The 27,271-nt window shown below is 37.9% G+C and overlaps 1 protein-coding gene across 1 annotated transcript in view; it reads right to left on the bottom strand.

The window, feature by feature from the left end:
- tns2a (tensin 2a) overlaps window positions 1–27,271 on the bottom strand; it is an 84,477-nt gene that overhangs the window by 40,673 nt on the left and 16,533 nt on the right. The window contains 2 exon segments of the mRNA XM_052090774.1: window positions 12,936–12,973; window positions 15,768–15,873. Of these exon segments, the coding sequence (XP_051946734.1) occupies window positions 12,936–12,973; window positions 15,768–15,873 (144 nt within the window).

Here is a 27,271-nt window from a genome sequence, read left to right as displayed (position 1 = left end):
TGTTGTTATTTTGTCTCTCACTGTTCAAATTAACCTACGATTAAAATTATAGACTGATCATTTCTTTGTCAATGGGGAAACGTACAAAATCAGCAGAGGATCAAATACTTTTTCCCTCACTGTATACTGACACCTACCAGCGTGGATAAAGCATTACACAACAACAAAAAGTTGTCTTGGACTTCATATTGACACCTATCGGTGTGAAAGCATTATAAAACCACGGAAAGTTGTCTTGGACTTTATATTGACACCTATGCTACAATAGAAAAATCCTATTCGCTTGTGTGTGTGTCATATGATGAGTTCTGTAACTAAAACGTTTAAAGTGTGCAGTATTCGGCTGGCCATGTAATCCCAACATGGCAACCACCATGAAGGGCCACCTTATGTAGAATAAAACAACTTTTTCTAGGTCCCTTATATAAATTAAGACTTTATCTCATGCGAGTGTACTGTACATCATTTACACATATTTGTCCAAATGATGGAATCATTTGTTTATAATGTGAAGAAAATTACTGAGTGCACTTTTAAAGAAGTGTGTAATTTCTGCACCACTAGTGGCACCAAAAATAATTAAAAACAGAATTGCAAAATAATTATTGTTGAGTCCCAAACTCAAGCCACTGGTCCAGTCAAAGTTGCTATGTTGAGCCACTTAAACAGAGCGCAATTCCTTTGGGTGGTGCTAGTGATGCAGAAATTATCCACTTTGACTTCAAGATGAATTACAGATTATGACCTCACAGGATATGTGGAATGATGTCATAATTATTCCTGAGGGGGATCAAAGTCAAGGTCCAACAGCTAAAAAAACTCAGCCAGCATTTACGAGCACTGACAGAGCGGTTGGAACAACTGCATGTAGATATATTCAGACATAAACACATTTAAACACAAAGAGACAAACATTCCTTTTTATGGAATAATACAGAAACATCTAAATCAGTGGTTCTAGACTTGTGGGTGGCGACCTGAAAATGGTCAAAGGTCTGTTCTGATAGTGGCACGGATGACAGGGAAAAAGCAACGCTAAATGCAAATAATAAAATGCAATAACCAATCATAGTTAGAATAGCAAAATAGGAAAGAAAATATGTCCCAGACTACATTAAATACAGATTACGTTTGTACTGTGTCGTCACAATGTAATGTAAATTCTGGACCCTGAAGCAAACCAGTTGAGGACAACTGACCTAAATAACATGTACAAAAGTGGTAAAAAAAGACGACATCATACACAAGTCGTACACAATGATGCAATCAAAACACTCACATTAAAGGGAAAGTTCACCAAAAATGAAAATTCTCTCTTCATTTACTCACCCTCATGCCATCCCAGATGTGTGGGATTTTCTTTCTTTTGCCGAACACAAACAGAAACTTTTAAAAGTATATTTCAGCTCTGTAGGTCCATTCAATGCAAGTGAATGGTGACCAGTCCTTTGAAAGTCCAAAAATCCCACAAAGTAAACATAAAAAGTAATCCGTCCAACAGTGGTTTAATAAACAGTACTTCTGAATCTATGCAATCACATTGAGAGAGAAACAGATCAATATTTTAACCACTGGAGTTTTATGCATTATGTTTATGCTGCCTTTTAGTGATTTTTTGAGCTTTAAATTCTGGTTACCAGTCACTTGTATTGTATGGACCTACAGAGCTGAGATATTCTTCTAAAAATCTTTTGGGATGACAGGAAAGTGAGTAAATGAAGAGAGAATTTTCATTTTTGGGTGAACTATTAGAAATTACCACATTCTTCACATTATTGATGAATAAGTCAAGCAAAGATCTTTTGCACTGACGTCTACATGTCCCCTAACACTATCTAACATTGTATGTCCTCCTCAATTCACTATTAACACACTCTCAGCTTTAAGCAGATCTCATGGGAGACGCTGGGAATACAGAGAGGTCGGCTGATTGCATCTTTTTATATGGATTGATTGCCTTAATGGATATCCATAACCGAGATACTTTCCAAACACTTGCAGACAAGATGTATATACAAAATAATTTGAGCTGTAATCATACTCTAATTAGCTCTCTCTTCTTCTCCTTTAGTCTCTCTTCAGTGTTATATCACCCCTTTTATTGTCTTGTTGCCAAACTAAACAGGAATCGCAAATCTCCAGAGTCAAGCCAATCAAAGACCAGAGACAAGATAGATAAACAGAAGTAAAAATATTCCATCTAAATGAAACCAAAATCAAACAAGTATACAGAGTATAATCATCAGATATCAGGAGTGGAAAAATCCAATGGCTTCTTAAATTAGAGAGAATGGAATGCTGTTGGTATGATCTTCTTTGTTTATAAAGTCATTTATTGCTACTATAAATATGAAGACAGGGACATATTGAATGACATAATTAAGTTATAGAAATCTTTCCTCACTTGAAATGTATTCATAAGGATGGCATTCAACAGAGAGCAAAGCATGTGTTGCCAATTACACAGATGAAGAAATCCAATAGCTGATGCCAACTGCTTGGTATTATTTGGGGGAAGAAAAAGACAGACATTTATTTGAAACATCAGGAGAATAAAAGCAGAAGCTCTGTCAGAAAAAAACAGAGCTATCTTCGTAGCAGATCATAATCCATGAAGTAATTAAGAGAAATCAATCCGATTCTAAAGCAAAACCTGCAAATCCTCTTCAAGCCTTATCAAATCCACCTATTATTACATCTGTATTGCTATTCATTCATTATCATCTGCAACAATAACACTTAAAGGTGAAGAGTGAGCTTTTTTCAATGTTAAAAATAAGTTATTTCATCCCATATCGCATAATATGCATAGACCAAGAAGTTCTACATGGGGCCATTCACACAAAAACAAGTTTTTTTGTCTGTCTATGCTCCTTTTTCATGGTATTCTTTGAGTGTTGCACCACATCTTACTGTTTTTTCAGCATCTCTCTCAGGAGTGACACGTTTTCTAGATACCGTGTCAGGATAAAACAATTGTGTACTAGCAAAAAAAAAATTTTTTTAGGTGCTAGCACGCGTTTGGTCTGAACAGCCCCAGCACATTAAGAAAACTAATTGTTAGAATTCCCATTTATCTCATTGGCAGTTGCTTGACTGACGCAGGTTCCCTTTGGCAACACAGAATGTGAAATCAGCCATCCTTGCTCACTGTCACTCAGTTCAGCATTCAGGTTTTTATTTGAGCCAGTCTCTTGAGCCTTAAATGCCATGTGGTTAATTTCTAAAATGACAAAATGCTGATTGGCTGATGACATCACAAGTGACTATTCTGAGCTCCAGAGCACTGGCGAAACATCTAAGAGACTATAATAAAATATCTGCGATATATGTTGCTTGCAAAAAGTGTGAGTTTATCAAAATACATGGCTGCTTTTGAATATCCATTGAAGTAGAATGATGCTTTTTGAAAGGGGCTAACAGGGCCATGCTGATAAGCCAAACCATGACCCTTTGGCAGATACGCAATGAAAATATTTCCCGGTTTGTTTCAGCATCCTAACCAACCTGATATAGCAACATTGGCTGAATCAGTAGTGTAAGTTTGGGGCAGGACTCCCTGTTCAACTAATGGTAGATAGAGGGAGTGTTTGAAACCTGTTTAAAAACTTCTGCAATTCCATTTGGCGTCGCTCTATCTAACAACATGGACACTGTTAGCTTGGTGTTTGTTTCCATTATGTGTAATCTACTTAAACTGTTCAAACAGCATCTGCCAACACATAAGCTGTAGCTTCAGGTTAAATTCTGGTCTTAACAAGACATGCTCTTTCCTGTAAGGGTGAAATATCAATTTCTCAATGGACAAAACTGAGCTCCAAAATAAGTAATACTATAATCTCATAAGTGGAGGACAGAAAAACTCCATGTTTTGACATTTCTACAGCTTCGGTCGAAAGCGATACATTGGTAAAAGCATCACTGACTACGTGATTCCTCCATGGTTTTATACTCCCTACGTTCTGCAAGTATAACTCTGTTTGGGAAACATGTTTTTACCCAACGTTAGGAGGCGGATGTAATCCAGACATCTGAGTCAGAGTGCTAGCCTCTAAATGATGCAAATCGAAACTAGCACAAAAAAGTCTAGTGGCACACACTCACAGAGTTAAGGGGGCCAGGGTTAAACAGTCATATATACAGTATATACACACTGGTATGGGGGAAGCTCTGGAAGCACATGGCAGATTGCGTAGTGAAAGATTTACTGGAAGAGCCCACCCATTCATTTCCCAATTTATACAAATTCACATCCCACTTTTGTCACCAGTTGCAAACAGGATTCCTTTTTCCCTGAAAAGTGGTGGAAATGATTCTTCCTCTTTTCGATAGAATTCTCTGCCATCTTTTCCTCTCCCCCCAACCCCCCATCAGCCCCCTCGCTATTTTTTCCCCTCCTTGTGGGACTCTCTCTGTCCATGGACTGAATTTTCCATTCTGGCACATACAGTAGATAATACACTACATCTCAATGGATAATTGAAATCAAATTAATTTGATTTTATGTGGTATTTTCTGTGAATAAGGTACATTATAGGGTCTAAAACCATAAATGTGTTTTAGATATAAACATAGACATAGATGTTTTTCTATTTGATCATGTGATCAGTAAAAGGAGGTGCTTAACCTTCATTAAATGTTGATTGTCAACCTGGAGGTCAAAGTGAATATTTGGTGTTTTATTTTATATAATGCTGCAAGTTTTACAACCCTGTTGTGTAGAAATTGTGTTTTTTTTATAGCATTAAACAAGAAAATATCAAATTATAAAATAAGTCAGGGTCCTGGTAGGTAGCTTGTGACATTTTAAAAGCTATTAGGCCCTATTTTAAGAGCACCAGCGCTAAGCGTAGCACTATGCCTTAAGTCATACATGCAAAGTCAGTGGGCATGGCAATGAAGTTTTTATATTTTCGTGCAGGTATGCGCTAAGTCTAAGCGCAAGTGGGTCTGGCGAAATTGCGCATGCAAAGTGCTAATTGGCTGGTTCAAGTGCAATTTAATTCTGAGGTTCTTCTCTGGCACCATCTGATTTCAGTTATATAGTACATTTCCTGTCAAGCACCAGCGATGTAAACAAAGACAGCATATTCATAAGAAGTTGGATGTGTAAATAGGCTGCCTGTCTGCAATGAATAAGTAGTATAGAAATATGGACTTACATTCTTTTGTGCATTAATTGTGTCCCTGTTGAATGTCAGGCATATTTCTATGACAGTGACACGCTCCTTTTATATACAGGTCCTTCTCAAAAAATTAGCATATTGTGATAAAGGTCATTATTTTCCATAATGTAATGATAAAAATTAAACTTTCATATATTTTAGATTCATTGCACACCAACTGAAATATTTCAGGTCTTTTATTGTTTTAATACTGATGATTTTGGCATACAGCTCATGAAAACCCAAAATTCCTATCTCAAAAAATTAGCATATTTCATCCGACCAATAAAAGAAGTGTTTTTAATACAAAAAAAGTCAACCTTCAAATAATTATGTTCAGTTATGCACTCAATACTTGGTCGGGAATCCTTTAGCAGAAATGACTGCTTCAATGCGGCGTGGCATGGAGGCAATCAGCCTGTGGCACTGCTGAGGTGTTATGGAGGCCCAGGATGCTTCGATAGCGGCCTTAAGCTCATCCAGAGTGTTGGGTCTTGCGTCTCTCAACTTTCTCTTCACAATATCCCACAGATTCTCTATGGGGTTCAGGTCAGGAGAGTTGGCAGGCCAATTGAGCACAGTAATACCATGGTCAGTAATTATTTACCAGTGGTTTTGGCACTGTGAGCAGGTGCCAGGTCGTGCTGAAAAATGAAATCTTCATCTCCATAAAGCTTTTCAGCAGATGGAAGCATGAAGTGCTCCAAAATCTCCTGATAGCTAGCTGCATTGACCCTGCCCTTGATAAAACACAGTGGACCAACACCAGCAGCTAACATGGCACCCCAGACCATCACTGACTGTGGGTACTTGACACTGGACTTCAGGCATTTTGGCATTTCCTTCTCCCCAGTCTTCCTCCAGACTCTGGCACCTTGATTTCCGAATGACATGCAAAATTTGCTTTCATCCGAAAAAAGTACTTTGGACCACTGAGCAACAGTCCAGTGCTGCTTCTCTGTAGCCCAGGTCAGGCACTTCTGCCGCTGTTTCTGGTGCCTGTGCACAGTGGCTCTGGATGTTTCTACTCCAGACTCAGTCCACTGCTTCTGCAGGTCCCCCAAGGTCTGGAATTAGTCCTTCTCCACAATCTTCCTCAGGGTCCGGTCACCTCTTCTCGTTGTGCAGCGTTTTTTGCCACACTTTTTCCTTCCCACAGACTTCCCACTGAGGTGCCTTGATACAGCACTCTGGGAACAGCCTATTTGTTCAGAAATTTCTTTCTGTGTCTTACCCTCTGCTTGAGGGTGTCAATGATGGCCTTCTGGACAGCAGTCAGGTCGGCAGTCTTACCCATGATTGCGGTTTTGAGTAATGAAACAGGCTGGGAGTTTTTAAAAGCCTCAGGAATCTTTTGCAGGTGTTTAGAGTTAATTAGTTGATTCAGATGATTAGGTTAATAGCTCGTTTAGAGACCCTTTTCATGATATGCTAATTTTTTGAGATAGGAATTTTGGGTTTTCATGAGCTGTATGCCAAAATCATCAGTATTAAAACAATAAAAGTCCTGAAATATTTCAGTTGGTGTGCAATGAATCTAAAATATATGAAAGTTAAATTTTTATCATTACATTATGGAAAATAATGAACTTTATCACAATATGCTAATTTTTTGAGAAGGACCTGTATACTGTATATAGAAAAAGTGGTTCTCGTCAGGATTTGGATTTATGGCCCATAACATTTTAGAGAATGTAAGTATTATTAATTATTTTCATCTACTGACACAATCATGGCTAGTATTAACAGTGTATTAACTAACCCTTCACTTCTACTGGTCGATTTTGATTTAGAAAACTTTAATTCATTTATTGAAACACACAAACACACACACAAATGTAACCAAAAATAGTTCTAAATTCAAATTACACTTCAAATGGTAAAAAAAATATACAAAATCCAAACACTTTAATCTGTCCAACTTCTTCCACCAGTCCCATTTTGCAGTGACTTAAATATCACTCTACAAAAACAGGTGAAAAAATACCAATACAAATATGATAATAATTGCAATTATAAACATAATAATAATAATAATTGAAAAATAAACCATGACCTCTAGAAATTTTAACAAAAATCTCATAAATATTAGTTTCTTAAAATCACAACAACACTGATTATCACTGACAAAATTTGAAGTTTCACTGTATTTTCAAAGTTTGGACATCTCCAAAGTTTAGACGAGTTTAGACTGCGCTGAAAACAGACATGGTTCTGATCTTAGCGCAATAACCTATTTCTCAGGAAAATAGTAAACTGCACCTTGGACCGCTTAATAAACATACAACACACCCACTGTTTGTGTGCATACTCTCACAGATAGTGCAAACATTCCCTCCTCCTGTCTGGCCCGGGTCTGCAACCTGACCCAGGCGAGACAGGACCCGAGAACCCACTGGGTTTCAGGCCGGGTTCGTCACTACTGTAGGACTTTGGATTGGGGTTGGTTTAGGGTTTGTAATGAATAAATAAATAAACAGGCCTACCAAACTTGGTAATGTTCGGGTTTCATTTTAAAGCCTATGCAGACCTCTAGTCTTTCTTGCAATAACTTTGGTAACAGGGATAAATCACCTTTTTGGGTGGTATGGACATTTAATGTGTTTAAACAACCTTTCTTTCATGCAATGTAAATCTAGTTTTAAATAGTTTATCTAACATACCACAAACCTAATAGTTCTCACAAAAAAAAAAAAAAAAAAGAGATTTGTCATCTAATGCTTGAAAAGAGTAACAGGACACCCAAGTATTCATAGACAGTGCCATGTGTGTGGAAATGGAGATACTTTATGTCTAAGAGATTAATCAATTTCTTGTTAGGGGTGGAGGTTTCTGCCTGTAGTTTAAGGTTGTAGAAGAGGGTATATCATACACCAGACAAAGAGAGTGTTACTGACAATAATTCCCTTTCATATCTGTTTTCAGGAAACTGAGGTTTTTCCTTGTAAGTGGAAAAAGAAATAAATTATGCTTATTGGTTACAGACCAGATGGAAACTCATCTACTGCAAGACTGAAGAGAGTATTTCACCCAAACAATGACTGAAATAAACAAAGTGGATCTTAACTGAAATGAGCAATGAGTCAGTCTTGATAAGCACCATCTGCTGCCAGCTGCCATCCTGGGGAGGGCTGGGATATTTAGATTGCAATAGTTTAGAATGGATTAGAGATAGAGAAATCGGAACCTGGAACTAAAATTAGTCGTGGATTCTAAACAATTAATGGGCACCTTCAAATGATTCAGATTCTAATAAGACAGTTACATGATACAATTTGAAATAACAGAAAAACTGAAGTCCATTTACACCAGTGCAGTGACCTTTTTATGTTTATACAGATAAGTAACATACAGGTCTATTAATAGTGTCGCTAACTGTATAAACAGATTTATAAAACAGATACTACTCTAAATGGTTCCTCAGTTGAACCAGCCATCTTCCTCTATAAAGTATTTGGCGCCTTTCTGATTCTCTTCGGTCTACATATCTATATTTCTAAGAGATCGAGCTGTCCACACTGTTAGCTCCAACTTTCAACATAAGGACATTTCCACTTAATTCACAGTTTAAGTGTGCAGCTCCAAATCTGTTTAAAATCCCATAAGGGCAGTGCAATGAGGAGGTGAATAAAACTATACAAATCTAATGCCGCAGAGCCTGGGAGTGCACAAAAGCTTAAGCGAGCAACAAGAAACAGCTGAATCTCCATTGACTGGATTATCTATATTAAATCGCAGAGGAGAAGGGCTTATACTGATGTTCTACCCTTCACAATAAAACATCTGCAGTCACTCCACTCTGAAATGAAGTACTATTTTGGGTCAGATGTGTAATAACAGAACGACTTAGTATCTGATTTAGATTTGTGGTTTCGTTGCAGGTGTGCACAATGCCAAATTTAAGACCAGTGTTTTGATTTTTGAGTGTATGTACTGAATTCTGTCAAACATTTTTGCGATTTTATAGTTTGAGAACACTTTAAAGGTGAAGTGTGTAATTTTTCTATGCTTAAATACTTTCTTGCAGAGAAAAACGTTCATTAGGACTAATTAAAATAGGAAAACAAATGAGACAAAGTATGAAGCCCAACCACCCCAACACAACAACATTGGCTCAACCATTGGCGTGTGTTTGGCCAATGGTAGATGAAAAAAGTAATTCATTTTGCAATTCTGTTTGGTGATGCTAGTGGCACTAAAATGGCACACTTCACCTTTAATTAGTAGCACAAGAGATTATTGGGCCTGCCTTGAACACATGACTTGGACTAATGCCATGGTATTTGAACTTAAGAGGGCTTAAGTGTCCTAGAAATTTGTTTTTGTTCTGTTGTATGAAGTGCTAAGAGGTGGAAGGCGGGACTACGCTCTAGAGGGTTCTGCAAGGAGGGTGACCACACCCTTCCAAGGCAAAGATGATGACTATCACTGCAAAAACTGCGGATCCTGATTGGCTATGCTTGGTACACATACTGTACAGTTGTCCCGAAAAAGTATTTGTACACAGCATGTTATACTAGTCATGACATTATATAACACAGTATCAAAACAAGTGGCATTTATTTTAAAGAAAGATGCCACAAGCACAATTCTTTCAAGCAAAACCAAATTGGTTCTAGGAAAACAAAGATGGGACTGTCAGATTAATCTTGTGCTTTCTAACTAAAACTATTTGGTCCCCAGATGTCTAAAGAAAGTTGATTATGCATGAATCATAGCAAAAGACAAATCAGACAATCATCATTTCACAGATTTAAGTTATTAAAATTGCACAAACAAACCATCAGTGGTGACGCACAAAGGAAGGATTACACGTAACCCTATTACAGTCAAATGGACGGTGTTCAGGAAGTTGTTTATGTGTAAAAAGAAGTGTTAAAAATACATATTTATAGTGTTAAGAGAAATAAAATATGGTTTTAATTAATAAAATATATACAAATATACAGCATGTAATTTTTGTGGCACTAGAGGCTCAATAATAGCAAAAAATAGATAAACAAGCCATTGGTAGATAAACAGGTAGTCCAAAGTTACTGTGTTGGGCTCATCGTAATGCTCAAGCAAACAGAGAAATGTTTTGAAAGTACCACATAGTCAAAGTGTTACACATTTTGGAGAAATCAACCTACAAATGACCTACTTGTAGTTATCTCTGCATGTTAGAGTGGGAGAGAGGAGAACGTATTTTAATGTCCAAGTAATTACACAATTCACCTTTAAATATATGAACTCAGTTTCTGAACATTATCTATTCACCAGTCTGTTCAATTTCTGCCATGCTAGCATGATACAGCTCTCTATGTCCTAAAGAGGGTTTCAGTGGGTTAGAGATCTGCTGACTGAATAACCATGTGGCAAGTTAAACCACTCACAATTCCTTTGCTCATTGACCAAATCTTTGCCAGTGCCAAGAAGTAAGGACTTAAGTAATATATAACTGTGTATTTATCATCACATTAAGAACAGCTGCTTCTTAAAGGGATAGTTCACCCAAAAATTTTAATTCTCTAATCAATAACTCACCTTCATGCCATCCCAGATGTGTATGACTTACTTTCTTCTACAGAACACAAATGAAGAATTTTAGAAGAATATTTCAGCTCTGTAGTTCCATACAATGCAAGCGAATGGTGACCAGAACTTTGAGGCTCAAAAAGCACATAAAGGCAGCATCAAAGTAATCAATAAGACTCCAGTGGTTAAATCAGATCAATATTTAAGTCCTTTTTAGGCTCAGTCCCCACTTTTACTTTCACTTTCACTTCCACATTCTTCCTCTTTTGTTTTTGGTGATTCACATTCTTCATGCATATTGCCACATTCTAGGCAGGGAGAAGAATTTATAGTAAAATTATAGTAGACTTATATATTGATCTGTTTCTCTCCCACACCTATCATATCGCTTCTGAAGAGATGGATTAAACCACTGGAGTCGTGTGGATTACCTTTATGCTGCATTTGTGATTTTTTGAACTTCTAAGTTCTGGTCACCATTAACTTTCATTGTATGCACCTACAGATTTTTCTAAATATCTTAATTTGTGTTCAGCAGAAGAAAGAAATTCATACACTCCTTGGATAGCATGAGGGTGATAAATGATGAGAGAATTTGCATTTTTGGGTGAACTATTCCTTCAACACTTTAGGAGCTGCGGATCAAGGCTTGAATCTGAGTTTGAATCTTAAGCCGTGAACAAACTGTGCAGTTTTTTGCTCGTCAGATTGTATGACCCCTGTGAGGTCTTGGGTAAAAGCCAAGACAGACCACATCAACAGTTATTTATGACAGCCTGTGCAATATACTTTTTAGGTCTTTGGTCATGATTGACAGCGCCGACTGGGCAATCAATCGTGATAACCACATCACTCATCCACAAAATTTAAATGGTAACAAAAAAGGGCCAAACAAGCTTTAATGCTAATGTTAGAAATGTTTTAATGCATATTGTTAGATTAATGAATATCGTAATTTTGAAAGTGTGAGGCAAACAATAAATAATTAAATATAAGGCACACAAAGGTACACGGGTTCCCACCATTTTTTTTACCAAAGAATTTCCATGTCTTTTACATGACCATTACAATAGTTTGTGATTACTCTATAAAGATTTTTTAAAGATCATTAAAATTCAGACCAATTCGCTGATGAATCATTCAGACCTATTCGTGAACCAGTTCAGCCAATTTATTGAATAGAAGCGACCCTAAAGACCACTTGATAACACTTTACAATAAGGTTCCATTTGTTAGCATTAGTTAATGCATTAGGTATTATGAACTAACAATAAACTATATTTTTAAACAGCAGTTAATATTAATAGATAAAACCCCAATTGTTCATTGTTAAATGTTGAAATTAACAGTCACCGAGATTAACAAATGCTGTAAAAGTATTTTTCATTGTTTTTCATGTAAAAACTTTTAGATAACTAATGTTAACAAATGGAACCTCATTGAAAATTATTACTGAACAATAACTGACAAATCAGACACCACTGTGGCTTGCAAGCAAGCTTTACTCTACATAAGAGCATTATCTAGCTGATTAAATATTTTAGGGCTGAAAAACTAGAAAAATTTAAGATTTCTTAATATCCATGATTCTACAGACAGGAAAATACAATTTTGAAATTCCCTTTTCCTGGTTTTCCATACCTGTGGGAAGATATCATGTAAAAGCAATTTTACTCTCTATCTATAACATACATCATCAATTGCTGTGCTCTCATTGGTTCTTCATTAGACAGCTGTCGTAAAAGCTGTCACATTGCACATTTGGACTGAAACCCAAAATTTTATATCAAGATTCATTGCAATCACAAAGCTGCTGTTGTAAGCATGTCACATTAAGAAATCAAAGACTGTCGATTTTGCCCAACGATTAAATAAATCTTTTACAATTTCCACAATTTTTCTCAGATTGCAAAAAACTTAAGAAACAAACTGAGTTCAGCAAATGACTCTGTGATCTAAAGCATGATGCATGTCTCCCTGGCCAGGGACTCTAGATCTCAGGGTGCTCCTCTAGAAAAGAGCCTGTTATGGGTGTGCCTGCCAGCCAATTCAGTCCCTGGCCAGCGCTGGCATGCACAAGCCTTATCAATGAGTCTTTCACTAGAGTGTGGTGCTGGGGTGCGGCAACCAACACTATCGCCCCAAACAAAGGTGAGAGAGAACTAAACAAACTCCCATTTTATACCCTGTTAATTTGAAAAGCGACAGATAAATAGATTATAACGTGGTAAGAAATGGAAAAAAGGTTCTTACCTTGGATTCGCATTTCTTATGAGTGGCTGTTTTGCAGACTGTGGATGGTAGAGAGAGGGAAATATGAAGGTTAGGGAGGAATACTAGACTGATATTGTTTCAAGGTAAAAATGTTCATGATGGTTGAATGGCAACCAGGAATTGAATCCCCTAGGTCCCATCAAAACAGGCATATTAAATGTAATATAAATAAAAAAATCCGATAAGGCTGAAATACGGCCGGGTTGTATGACGTTTATACAGTCTGACTGAAGAAATGTGTCAACCAATTTTGCTATACTGCTTATACTGTGGTAGATATACACTGATGAGCAAAAACATTATGATCACTCACAGATGAAGCGAATAACGTTGATCATCTCCTAACAAGGCCACATGTCAAAGTCTAGGTAGATTAGATGGTAAGCAAACAATCAGTTCTCATAGACCACGTGTTAAATGCAGGAGAAATGGGCAGGAGTAAAGATCTGAGTGACATTGACAAGGGCCACATTGTTATGGTCAGATGACAGTGTGAAGTCACAGCATCTCTGAAATGGCAAGGCTTGTGCGGTGATCCCGGTCAGCAGTGGTGATTACCTACTGACAGTGGTCTGACGAGGGAAAAACCACAAACCGGCGACAGGGTGTTGGGCGCCCAAGGCTTATCGATGGTGAGAGCGTAACGAAGGCTGTCCCATCTAGTCCAAATCAACAGAAGGTCTACTGTGGCACAAGTCACAGAAAAGTTTAATGATGGTTATGGGAGGAATATGTCACAACACACAGTGCATCACATGCTGCATATGGGGTGAGTAGCTGCAGACCGGTCAGAGTGCACATGATGACCCCACCGTCGAAAGCACCTACAATGGGCTCATGAGCATCGCAACTGGACATTGGAGCAGTGGAAAAAGGTTGCCTGGTCCGATGAGTCCTATTTTCTTTTACATCACGTGGAAGGCTGCGTATGTGTGTGCCGTTTACCTGGGGAAGTGATGGCACCGCATGCACTGTGGGAAGAAGACAAGTCAGTGGAGAGAGTGAGATGGTCAGGGCAATGTTCTGCTGGGAAACCTTGAAACCCACACATTGTTCGGGAATGGTTTGAGGCAGGGGCGGATTGGCCATAGGGAGAACCGTGACTTTTTCCAGTGGGCTGGCCACCAAATGGGGTCGAACAGGTGTCGATAAGCTAAAAAGCGCCGGCTAAAGAGGGCCGCAAAATGGTGCCTAGGAGGCCACGATATGCAGAAAAGGACAGTTTCTATGTAAAATCCAGGGCCGATTTCTCTTTCCAGTCTGCCCCTGGTTTGAGGAACATGATGAAGAGTTCAAGGTGTTGCCTTGGCCTTCAAATTCCCCAGATCTCAATCTGATTGAGCATCTGTGGAATGTGCTGGACAGTCCGATCAAGTCCAATCCATGGCAGCTCCACCTCACAACTTACAGGACTTGAAGGATCTGCTGCAAATGTCCTGGTGCCAGATACCACAGGACACCTTCAGGGGTCTTGTAAAGTCCATTCCTCAGCAGGTCGCTGTTTTGGTGGCAAGTGGAGGACCTACATCATATTACACAGGTGCTCATAATGTTTTGGCTCATCAGTGTGTGTGTGTGTGTGTGTGTGTGTGTGTGTGTGTGTGTGTGTGTGCGTGTATTTATCACTTTGTGGGGACCAAATGTCCCCATAAGGATAGTAAAACCCGAAATTTTTTACCTTGTGGGGACATTTTGTCGGTCCCCATGAGGAAAACAGCTTATAAATCATACTAAATTATGTTTTTTGAAAATGTAAAAATGCAGAAAGTTTTCTGTGAGGTTTAGGTTTAGGGGTAGGGTTAGGTTTAGGGGATAGAATATAAAGTTTGTACAGTATAAAAACCATTATGTCTATGGAAAGTCCCCATAAAACATGGAAACACAACTGTGTGTGTGTGTGTGTGTGTGTGTACATACACACACACACACACACACACACAAAAACCTTAATTTGGTTAATACTTAAATATAAAGCATTGGAAAGGAGCCGAGTCTCTGTCATTTGTAAATAAGAGTCCCTGATGTATTTTGTATATGTTTATAATTGAAAGACCTCTGTGTCTGTGTATAAATTGATTTAAAAAAGCTATCGACCGATTAATCGGTTATCAGCCTTTTCTTCCACCTTAATTGTTGCTTTCAGCAAAATCCACCATCAGTTGAAAGTTACTCATCCAATCAGAATTTAGAGTTGGAACTATCTTTTTTATAATATTATTTTTAGAGTTTTGAATCTTCTGTTTTTAACTCAAGTGTTACATAATGTGAAGCTATTTTTGTACTGATGCCAGACTTATCATTTATTTGTTATAAATAATCATCTTTTGGTTTGTGTCCATCAAGATCCCCCCCCAAAAAAAGACAAAATAAACAAATGAATTGAAGTACTTTCATTTGTAAAGCATTTTATTCACTGAATTATGCAAAAATAGATATTACCAATGGTTATGGTAATTAAAAAAAAAGTTTTTGTGTAAAGTTTCCAGCTATACTCCGACTATACTGTATACTAACTATATCATGATTCATATGCTGTTGCTGGGAAATAAACATTTTCAAAAAAAAAAAATCATTTTGGTCATACCTAAAAAACATTTAAAATACAAATTCTTGTTGCAGTTAAATCTGTTTTGTATACTATTCTGATGCTAGTGAAACTTTGTAGAATGGCACTTTTCATACCGCTGTCTCCTTAAGATGATTCGCTTATGTTTTCCTCTTTTGTAAGTCACTTTGGATAGCGTCTGCCAAATGAATAAATATAAATATATACCTCCCACCTCTAGGCTGAAATGGTCAGATGACACTCACCTCGACAGAAGGAGCCCAAACTCTCGACACTCTGTCTGCACACCCCACACTGCCGCTTCTTTTTGAAGGTTTTTTCTTTGAAGATGTGGGACTCGCCTTTGCATGCCTGGAAAACACAACAGTGTTTTTAAAAAAGGCTCTGTTATTTGACCTTTAGCTCATTCCTCTTTCTCATCCCTTTCCTGTAATCCTGTAATTTTTGTGTAATCTCACAATTCAGACATTAGTTCACTCCAGATATCTTCTCTTGCTGTATTCTATTCTGTCTTAGCTCCTGTCCGATTGTTGGTTTCTCGCTAACCTGAACTCTCCTGTGGATGTCAGTTCTCTGCCAGTCTTTCCATGGACAGCAACTCATCTTTCAGTGCTGAGAAGGAAGACAAAAACTCAACCAAATCCTTTTATCTGAAAGTGACGCAGCCTTTGCTGGGACACAGAGATGGTTCACCCAAAAAATAAAAGTATTGGTTAAAGTGAGGGTTTGAAATTATATAAGAGTGAATAAATAAAGACAGAATTCCTATTCCTTTGAAATGACAGGATACTTCAGAATGCTCTGATTTATCTAAACGTTTCAAGCGAACAACCCCACCGTGTATTATGTGGCAAAGAGTTGACAATAAAATAGCTCACACCAACATGCTATCAAATGCCAATATGCATGTTATCACTTCTGATTATGGCCAAGACTAGCAAGAACTACACAGTGTATGACGTCTCAGTTGAGGAGCATAATGCTGCTTTGTGTTTGCTTTGCGTTTTTCCAGTATAGCTAGCTCTCTTTCCACTCAATCTCACTCACTCTCTCTCTATCTCTCTCTCTCTCTCTGTGGACAGCTGGCAAGAAATGCAGCCTGTGCCTGTTAGGCACTGTATCCACTGCTGCACACGGTGGATTCACTGAGTTGGCACCATCACATACACCCACTTTCCTTATTCAATCTTTCATTACTCTCTTAATGTAGGATGGTCATCTCAATGTATCACTAGCACCAGTGAATAAGGCAAGCAAGCATCTCAATTACTATTGCGTCATGTACTGTTTGTGGTACATACATGAATGTTACCTCAAATTATGGCTGGGTCTGATGGGGGGGGACTAGAGGGGGCATTGCCCTCTAAATTTTCTTTGGCCAGTAAGCAACCACCTAGAAACCATACAAAATGCACTAAAAACCACTCAGAACACCTTAGCAACCACATGTTAAACCCAGCATCGTGGCAGTAAATATTTCATGAGCAAGCACCACTTACATTTTCTTCAGAAAATGTAAATATGTAAATGTTATTGTGGCACTTGTGGAACACCAAATTATATTCAAAATGTTTATTATTGCAGCCTGTCCTCTCCATGTTCAAATAACAAGTTAATATTGTCAGATTTGTTTCCACTGACTTCACTGTATGACTTTTTCGCAATAGCTGAGAAGATCAGCTGCTTCAAATATTAGCTCAAACCCGGTAAATATGTCCCATGACGAAAGTTATGCGTTATGCATTAAAGTGTCCATTTAAACTTCCACCATTACAAAGAAAGGCCAGATTGTCTTGTGTTTTGTGTGTGTGTGTGAGAGAGAGAGAGAGAGAGAGAGAGAGAGAGAGAGAGAGAGAGAGAGAGAAAGAGAGAGAGATTATCTCTGCCAGATTGTGTTCATTTGCTTGGCTGCTCGTACAGTTTGGTGAGCCCACCCATACTAAAATCATCAGCCACTTTTCCGTTTCTCTTTTCCAGCTCCTTAATGCTTGGATTTCCTTTCTTTCTTCTAATTTCTGCTGTTCATTTTTACCATGTTCACTCTCAAAGTTTTCCTTTTCCTCATCATTATCCAAGCTCTGTCAAACCAATACCTGCACAACTACAGTTAGGCTGAACTAGTTATCCAAATATACCAACAAACCACATGTGTGTTTACATGCACAATACGATGATAACTAATAAAAATCAGCTTATTAAAAATGTCCAACAATAAACCTGACAATGTAAGAAACCTGCATTTATGAGGCTTAAAATCATCTGGTTATTCTCTGCTTTTGACATCAAAATGCACAACACTTGTGAACATTGGATAAACTGTTAAAAATGTTGGTAAATGTGTGTACATGCAGAGCAAAATTGGGGAAAAAAAGTGTGTTGATCGGTTTTTGCTTGAACCGTTAATGACCTTTCCTAGATTACATAAAACCATTTAAAGCGTTTACACAACCACAGACATTGTCGGCTTATTAAGCATAATTGGTTATTAAGCATAATTAAGCATAAATTAAATTTTAGTTGCTTGAACTTACACTACAAGTCAAAAAGTTTGGACACAGACTGAATATGTTTCTCATGTTCATACATACATTTTATCTAATTGTTTATGCTTATAAGACTGAAATACATTTTCTAAACAAATATAAATTGTGCCTTCATATGAATTTCTTTACAAAACTATGGAATGAACGAATTGGATAAGATAGCGAAGGACAATGCCTCCATTTGAGTTATTTCACAATTTTGATGGCTTTACTATTATTCTAAAATGTGGAAAATAGTAATGATAAAGTATAGGCATGTCATAAAATATCGATATATTAATTATTGATCGACACATTATTTTATCGATATATATTTTTGAGGCATCAATTTATTAATATTAGCCGACATTTAAATTAGAAGCCTAATTTTCATGCTTTCAATCACTCAGTTGGCCTTCTGTTTAATGGTCTGGTATAATAGCATTGGGAGACCATAAGAGGGTGATATAACATTTACTGAGAAGCAGACAAGGCACAGGTCTCACAACACAGGACACATTGATGGAGTGCATGTGGCAGGTTAGTCTATAAAACTGGTGTAACTGCGCAAATTGAACAATTAGTAATAATTATGCCATTTCTGTGTATGTAGCCTTGAAGAGCTGTCAAACCACAAAAATACATACTTGTACTGTAACTGAAAATACAGTGTGTAGGCTCTATGAAAGATACATACATGTGACAGAGAATCCATAGATGGCTAGAGTAAATAATATATGTACTTTGATAATGATTTGGATTTAATTAAATGTAACGCTGCAGAATTTTGACACTGAGCATTGGCGGTGTGTGTGTACCTTCATAAATATACAGGTGAAACTCGAAAAATTAGAATATCGTGCAAAGGTTCATTAATTTCAGTAATTCAACTTAAAAGGTGAAACTAATATATTATATAGACTCATTACAAGCAAAGTAAGATATTTCAAGCCTTTATTTGATATAATTTTGATGATTATGGCTTACAGCTTATGAAAACCCCAAATTCAGAATCTCAGAAAATTAGAATATTGTGAAAAGGTTCAGTATTGTAGGCTCAAAGTGTCACACTCTAATCAGCTAATTAATCCAAAACACCTGCAAAGGGTTCCTGAGCCTTTAAATGGTCTCTCAGTCTGGTTCAGTTGAATTCACAATCATGGGGAAGACTGCTGACCTGACAGTTGTGCAGAAAACCATCATTGACACCCTCCACAAGGAGGGAAAGCCTCAAAAGGTAATTGCAAAAGAAGTTGGATGTTCTCAAAGTGCTGTATCAAAGCACATTAATAGAAAGTTAAGTGGAAGGGAAAAGTGTGGAAGAAAAAGGTGCACAAGCAGCAGGGATGACCGTAGCCTGGAGAGGATTGTCAGGAAAAGGCCATTCAAATGTGTGGGGAGCTTCACAAGGAGTGGACTGAGGCTGGAGTTACTGCATCAAGAGCCACCACACACAGACGGGTCCTGGACATGGGCTTCAAATGTCAAACATCTTACCTGGGCTAAAGAAAATAAGAACTGGTCTGTTGCTCAGTGGTCCAAAGTCCTCTTTTCTGATGAGAGCAAATTTTGCATCTCATTTGGAAACCAAGGTCCCAGAGTCTGGAGGAAGAATGGAGAGGCACACAATCCAAGATGCTTGAAGTCCAGTGTGAAGTTTCCACAGTCTGTGTTGGTTTGGGGAGCCATGTCATCGGCTGGTGTTGGTCCACTGTGCTTTATTAAGTCCAGAGTCAACGCAGCCGTCTACCGGGACATTTTAGAGCACTTCATGCTTCCTTCAGCAGACAAGCTTTATGGAGATGCTGACTTCATTTTCCAGCAGGACTTGGCACCAAAAGTACACTGACACTGACACTTGACACTGCCAAAAGTACCAAAACCTGGTTCAATGACCATGGTATTACTGTGCTTGATTGGCCAGCAAACTCGCCTGACCTGAACCCCATAGAGAATCTATGGGGCATTGCCAAGAGAAAGATGAGAGGCATGAGACCAAACAATGCAGAAGAGCTGAAGGCCGCTATTGAAGCATCTTGGTCTTCCATAACACCTCAGCAGTGCCACAGGCTGATAGCATCCATGCCACGCCGCACTGAGGCAGTAATTAATGCAAAAGGGGCCCAAACCAAGTACTGAGTACATATGCATGATTATACTTTTCAGAGGGCCGACATTTCTGTATTTAAAATCCTTTTTTTTATTGATTTCATGTAATATTCTAATTTTCTGAGATTCTGAATTTGGGGTTTTCATAAGCTGTAAGCCATAATCATCAAAATTATATCAAATAAAGGCTTGAAATATCTTACTTTGCTTGTAATGAGTCTATATAATATATTAGTTTCACCTTTTAAGTTGAATTACTGAAATTAATGAACTTTAGCACGATATTCTAATTTTTCGAGTTTCACCTGTAATTGTTTCAAATTTTAGAATGCGCCATGTCCACCAGATACATGCGGTGCACGACTTGCTTTAATTTACCCTCCCGCTTACACTTTACCAAAACAGTGTTAAGAAATATGTTTGAAGAGACAAAGACTATTGCGCAATGAGCAGCCCTATTTATATCTAAATGCCAATATATAACGCTAATCATTGGAAACATTTTTAATTATCAATGCGTGAAATCAAAGATCCCAAGCCTAATAAAGAATGAAAAAGAGCATCCAAACTTATGACTTTGAGTGTACTATAAAGCTTATAAAGAATAGAAATTACTGCTGCCACCCAACAGAATACTACATTTGTTGTCCTGTTCATTCTGGCCTAATTTAGCCTGAATGAGCATGAAAATTAGCTTTTCGTGTGCCTTAAGTAAAAAAAACATTATGAAAAGCTTACCTCTTCAGTGCTTCAGTCCACTTAGGTCAAGGACCAATTTAAAACAAATTACCATGCCATTACATGCACCAAACAACCCCACCTCCTTTAACCAAGTGTACAAAATCACATCTTACAGGTCCGACACTTTCTGAGGTGTGACTGCAACACCCTTCAACAGTCACCTACTACCCAGCCAACATTGTGCTAAGAGCGGGTAGTTGGGTAGGGATGGCCCCCAGGGCACCGAGCACAGACAAGGAGGGACTGTTCACTTAATTTTAGCTATCCAGAACGGAGTGCCGAAGCTCTCCAGTAAAAGGACAGCCTTTCAGAGAGGACAACCCTCCCCTTCAAACTCAATTGAAAGAACAGAGGAGGAATTGAAGAGACAATTTTGACATAAACAGACATAGAAATGATAGACACACACGAGGCAACAGGCAAGTCAGTATTTTGGCGGAAACGCACACACCCACGCACCAATTTTCCCTTGATTCTTCACCTCTGCACTCTCTTCTCTTCCATAAATAGCTCCAGCTTCAACAGATCCTTGAATTGTGTGGAATATCCTGCAGTGAACTGACCTTCTGTGTTCCAGCCCAACTTCAAGTACATAAATGCTCCGAATGGAAAGCGCAACAAGAGCATAAACTGAATTGACTCATTTAATGTTTCAAATTGAGACACTTAATGACGTGGGGTTCAACATACTGTAAAAAGTCCTGTGTCTGTTGCTGAATAACTAAGAAGATCTTAAGAAGAACTTAAAAAAGTAATTGAAAACCGAGGACCACTGCAGAATTGGTGGTGAAAAATGGGCCTCTAAGGTTTAAATCCAAGTAGGCACAACCTCTAAACAAGACAATTATTTACATCTCCATCCTGCCCTTAGCCATAATCTGCCTACAATTACAATTGTGCCGAGTAAGGCACTGGTGCCCAGGGTGACCCAAGGAGACAATCCCCATCATCATTTACCTTATAAATAAGAAGCATCTCCAAAAGATTGCCTCATCAATCACAAAAATATGCCTGCAATGATGGTGGTCTCCCAACAGATGCTACCCATTAGTTTTTCAAATCATAGGGACAAAGGAGCAGGCACAAACAACAATTCAAGAAAAGAATTCTCACAGACAAACCAGGAGAATACGGGCATTTACGCACTGGAAAAACCTCTGACAGAGTGTTTGTCAGAAAGGAATGTAAAAGATGGGTTTTGAGAGTTTGGAAAAAGCAGTGTAGTTTTGAAATCAAGTGGGAATACAGCAAATTGGATTTCCAAAAGCACAACTGCATGAAATTCTTATTGGCCAACCGATGCCTATGTCAAACGTTACAATTTGATACTGCAAGATGTCATTGAAGAAGTTATTTAAACACTTTACAATAAGGTTCCATTTGTTCCATTAGTTAATTTATTAGGTATCATAAACAAACAATTAACAATATATTTTTGCCACGGTTCCAGCGTGTGATTGCCTGTCTATCGAGGAGCGATACCTTCTTCTTTCATTCTCTCTCACAAGCTGTGCCCAGGACTGTGGAGGAGGAGTCCTTGGTATCTGCCCGCATCTTGGGAGATTTCTCTTGGTTTCTCTTGCACCTCACCAGCCTTCTACGGACCGCTCACATTTTGGTTAGCTGCTGGTTGATTGAGGTGCGGTTACCTGTCTGCTTGCATTCGCCCCATCACTTGACACTCAAGACTGTGGAGTATTCCTCGGCTTCTGCCCGTGTCTCAGGGGAATTCGTCTGGCCGTCGTTTGCACCTCACTCTCTTCAACGGACACTCAGAGTGCTCCTGACTTCCACTTGCACACACTCCCCTCACGAACACACTCTCCTCTTGTCCGGATCAGCTTTGCATACCTGTTTGCTTCAGTTGGCGCTGGTGCGCCTAGACTTGATTTCTTGAATTAATAAAGTTGAACTCTCTCTCTCTGCTTTTGGGTCCTTCATCATTCTTCATCATCATTTATTAACCTTTGTTAATGCTATTTAATAAAAATACAATTGTTCATTTTTAGTTCATGTTATTTCATAGTGCATTAACTAATGGGGCTTATTGTAAAGTGTTACCAATTTATTTTATTTGTTTTATTAAATGACAATACTGTTATTTTTCTTCATACTGTTTGAATAAATTTCAACTTGGGACACTTTTAGCACTGTGGACTTCTAGAAAATAAAGTCTTGTTAAAACATTTTTCACACTCTCGTTAGTTTATTTAATTTGTCTGCTAACAATGTCCAACAGTGTATGTATTTTGTAATTTTCCTTTCATGAAAATTCTCACCACACCCAGTCATTTTTTTATTGTGTTTAACAGAATTCTGGAGTTGGAAATGAGAGTGATGATAGCTAACATTTGCATGTATATTTGCTGTAATTGTGCATTTTTTAAATACATACAAATGTTAGCTATAAAAAAATTATCAAACATACAATTACAGTAAATGATGTTTCAAAATGTTTGCATAATTATGCAAAATTACAAATTGATTGAGAATAACACTCAATAAGAATTCATTGACTTTTTGTCCACTTTTGTTAGTTGACACTAACTTTTAAAAATAATTTACTAAAAATGGTATGGTATGGTGTGGTGTGGTGGAAATAAAGCAAACTATGGGACGTATATTTTGAAAAATTTATAAGCATTTTCACTTAAAATAAATATTGAAATGGTTTGTTTATTTGACTCTTTGTTTAGATACAATATTTTCATAATGGATTTTCATCGTTTAATATTGAAAGTCAAAGTCTATTTTAAAAAAGGTAACTTTGAATGCGATCTTTATATAGTAAACAGAAAAAGTAAGCAAAAAATAAACACAATTTAACCCCTGGGATAAAGTGAGAGAAGATGCCCAATTTAACATCTTTTTATACTTGGGGTCCCTGGGTCTACAAAGATTGCAACCTTGCTCTACCTTGCCATGCACTGTCCCCATTGAAATGAACAGATCTGCAGCATTCCCTCATACATCATAAACTCAAGTATATGTGCAGTAGATAGAGCAGTTGGATGAAGAAAAATAAGTCCAACCATGCGTGTTAGTTGGACAGCAATCTCTCCGTGTGGAATGATGAGCCAGTAAGGGAGTATGTGAGAAGCTGATGATAACTGCTATAATCTACACTTGCTGAAAAAGTGATTGTAATGTCAGAGGAATTAGATTTGCACCCCAAAACATTCACATGAGGAATTTATAATGCCATTATTTGCAGTGGCACTTAAAACCTACCATTTACTGCAATTGCAGTTTGTAAAACTTTATTTATTTATTTATTTTTTTTTAAGAAACCGTGAGTGGTGCTTTTCTGTGCGAAACTCACCACCACAATGCATCGATGATGTTGGTCATTCCCAAGACATTGCTATATGGTTGCTAAGGTGTACCAATTGTTTTTAGTCTCTTTGATATTCTGGTCCCTAGATATGGCTCTGGTTCATGATTCAATACAATTCTTTTCACCCATTGTATTGTCCACCATGTGAAAATCACAAATCAGATTGCATAGAAAAGTATCAGTTAACCTCTCATCAACAAGCCACACAATTTCAGATGTTAAGTTACATACCAACCTAGTCTCATAGAATGAATGCTACTACAATTGCATTTTTGCAAACTGACATTTACGTGCCGAATTCCATGTTTAGCTGCAGATTCCTGGTGAGATTAACACTAGAGGCGCTACAACAACTGTGCATTTTATTTACATACTTTCACACAAACCACGACTACTATGGCTGATTATGACTTTTTAAACATTCCTTTTTGCTCTATTACTCACGCACTGCTATGCTATGATGTAGACTCCTTTACGCTAATATATCATTTGAAAATAATGAATTTTAGCGCTTGTATTACAGACTCATTTACATTTACACACTTATTTCAATGTGATAAGCTTCCGCAGTAGCTCACCTAAATCTGATGTTTACTGTAATTGGTTTGTGTCTAATCACTGTCATGACTGCTGTTACTCAGAACTGCACCCAAGATTTTCACCCACTGTTGCACTTGTGTATATGGTTGAGTGACAATAAAGTGATTTGATTTGACCTAATAGATTGCTGGACTTCAAATTCAGAAGACCGAGACTTGAGTCCAGGCAAGCTGAGACATGAGTCAAAAATATCATAAAAGAAACACGAAATGAAGTTGTTGCTTCAAAAAATTTGCTTTTTATGTTGCATTTGCCTTTACGACACTATTGGTTAGGTTTAGGAGTTGGTTTAGGGTAATGATGTCCATATTGTCACTCACTTTTGGCGCCCCCTGCTGGAGATTTCACTAGGAAACTGTAGCTGAAAGTGTAATGAAGCACGTCATTTCTTTCGCAAAAATTTTGCCACAGTCATGTCATTTTCATGAGACCAGGCTGTTAGGGGTTTGTTCAAATAGCAATGGCGATGCTTGCCTCTTTTAGTGAGTACCTCAGCTGGGGAGTATTTCATTTGAACGCCCTCTCTCTACACACTGAGGGAAAGCAGGACATCCAGGAACACAAACCATGTGTACGAACGCAAGTGTGTGTGTTTATAAGTGTAATGGGTGGAAATAGCCTAGGAGAGAGAGAGTGTGTGTGTGTGTGTGTGTGTGTGTGTGTGTGTGTGTGTGTGTGTGTGTGTGTAGGGTGGGACAGGCAGTGGAAGAACAGAGACTGCCTGTTCCAGTGATGAAGTCAGTGTGGCGCATTTCCTGTACTACTCAAATATGTCTCTGTGACAAACGCACGGCACGTTCACTAAAAAACAGCACCTGCTTTTATTACACAGTCATTTTGAACCAATAATATTCACATTGAGTGCATAATCTAGCCACTTACTGTAAAATTTTGTCATATCCATCTTTGTCTGAATCTGCACCACTTCAAGGATTAATTTTCCACCCAGCAAGGATTTAACCAACTATTCAAGATTGAACGGGACTAATGTGAATGTTTAAGAACTGGATATTGAAACCCCATACTGATTAACTGCTAATCTGAATATTGGGAGAATGCAGCCTCGCGATACAAAAGCTAGATGCAGTGCAATGAAAAGATACAGGCGTATCTAGACATGAAGTTCTTTTAAATTGACACAACGTCTAAAAATGTGGTGCTCATGTGAGAGTCGTGAAAGAAACAGTTAGAAGCATTGCTGTGGTCAGAGACGTCCATCTAGTGCATGTTTACATTAAATCTTTGAAATATACTCCAAAATTTTGATTGAGGCCACGCCCACACTAATCATTTTTTTATTTGAAAACGCATTGATTTTGCTACGTTTACGCCTCACAGCCACACTGAAATGGCATTCAACACCCAAAAACGCTCTCCATAAACACATATTTGGAAAATTATGTTTGGAAATTAAAAACGTAAACAGATTAGTGTGGATATGGCCTTAAAAGCAAGAAAACTAGTGTGTATATTCCAGTATGTATTGTGTCTGTGAAATAATCAGTACTTTTGGACATTCTATAAACATTTTTGCAATTTTTTCTTCAGTGTTTACGGTTCACGGAGACGGCAACACCATTATTTGAAGTTTCCATGGTTTACTATTGTGGTATATCTTTTTCAGATAATGCTGTGGGCTGAACTGTGGTTTGTTGCGTTACATGTTGATCAGATGTGTCTAAGCAGATGGTTCTTGGAGAGAATAAGCTGCACTGATTTTATGCTGCAAGTAAAACATTTGGTTACACGAGACTACAGTGGTTACAGCCCAGCCGCCCAGGCATCCTCGGAATATGACAAGCTACGCTGCCCATCCAATTGTATGTATGAAGTTATTAGTTTCACTTCTAATCACAGAGCAGTCTAATAGCAGCACATTGTTATCAAGAACTACTCTACACAATGTTATCATGCTCCTATATATATATATCCTAAGAAAAAGCTAAGGGAAAGTCAGGAGACTTTTAGGCTGCCAGATACAAATACAGTATGCAATATAACGATAAAACACTATCACGCACACATGTCCGATCACTCAAAGGGAATTCCTGTGGTGTGACTCTTACATGAACCTTTATGCATGTAACGTTTCAGACTCTTATGATTGAGGATTTTAATGCGATGTGAAACTTGAAACTTAAGAATGAACCAAGTAAAACACACTAATCAGCAACCGCACTCGTTTTATGCATGAATGGCTCAATATACTTGTAAAGGAAATCAGCCTGATTATTGCTTATATCATACAGTAATTCAATTTTTTACTGTTCTAAAATCAACACCAGGAATTATGACAATATGTTGAGTAATGATGTTGCCAGGTAACACTTGTACTGTACTGGTCTCTTAACAAATCCAGAACTCTTCCAAAGGGCTTTTCTAATTCACTTTACAGCTGGAGTATGATATAATAAAGTGTGTGTGGTATTCCGCTCTGTGT

The sequence above is a fragment of the Xyrauchen texanus genome, chromosome 25, assembly GCF_025860055.1.
Source record: "Xyrauchen texanus isolate HMW12.3.18 chromosome 25, RBS_HiC_50CHRs, whole genome shotgun sequence".
Taxonomy (NCBI): domain Eukaryota; kingdom Metazoa; phylum Chordata; class Actinopteri; order Cypriniformes; family Catostomidae; genus Xyrauchen; species Xyrauchen texanus.
The sequence above is the reverse complement of the archived record's forward strand: the minus strand, read 5'-3'. Positions and strand labels throughout refer to the sequence as shown.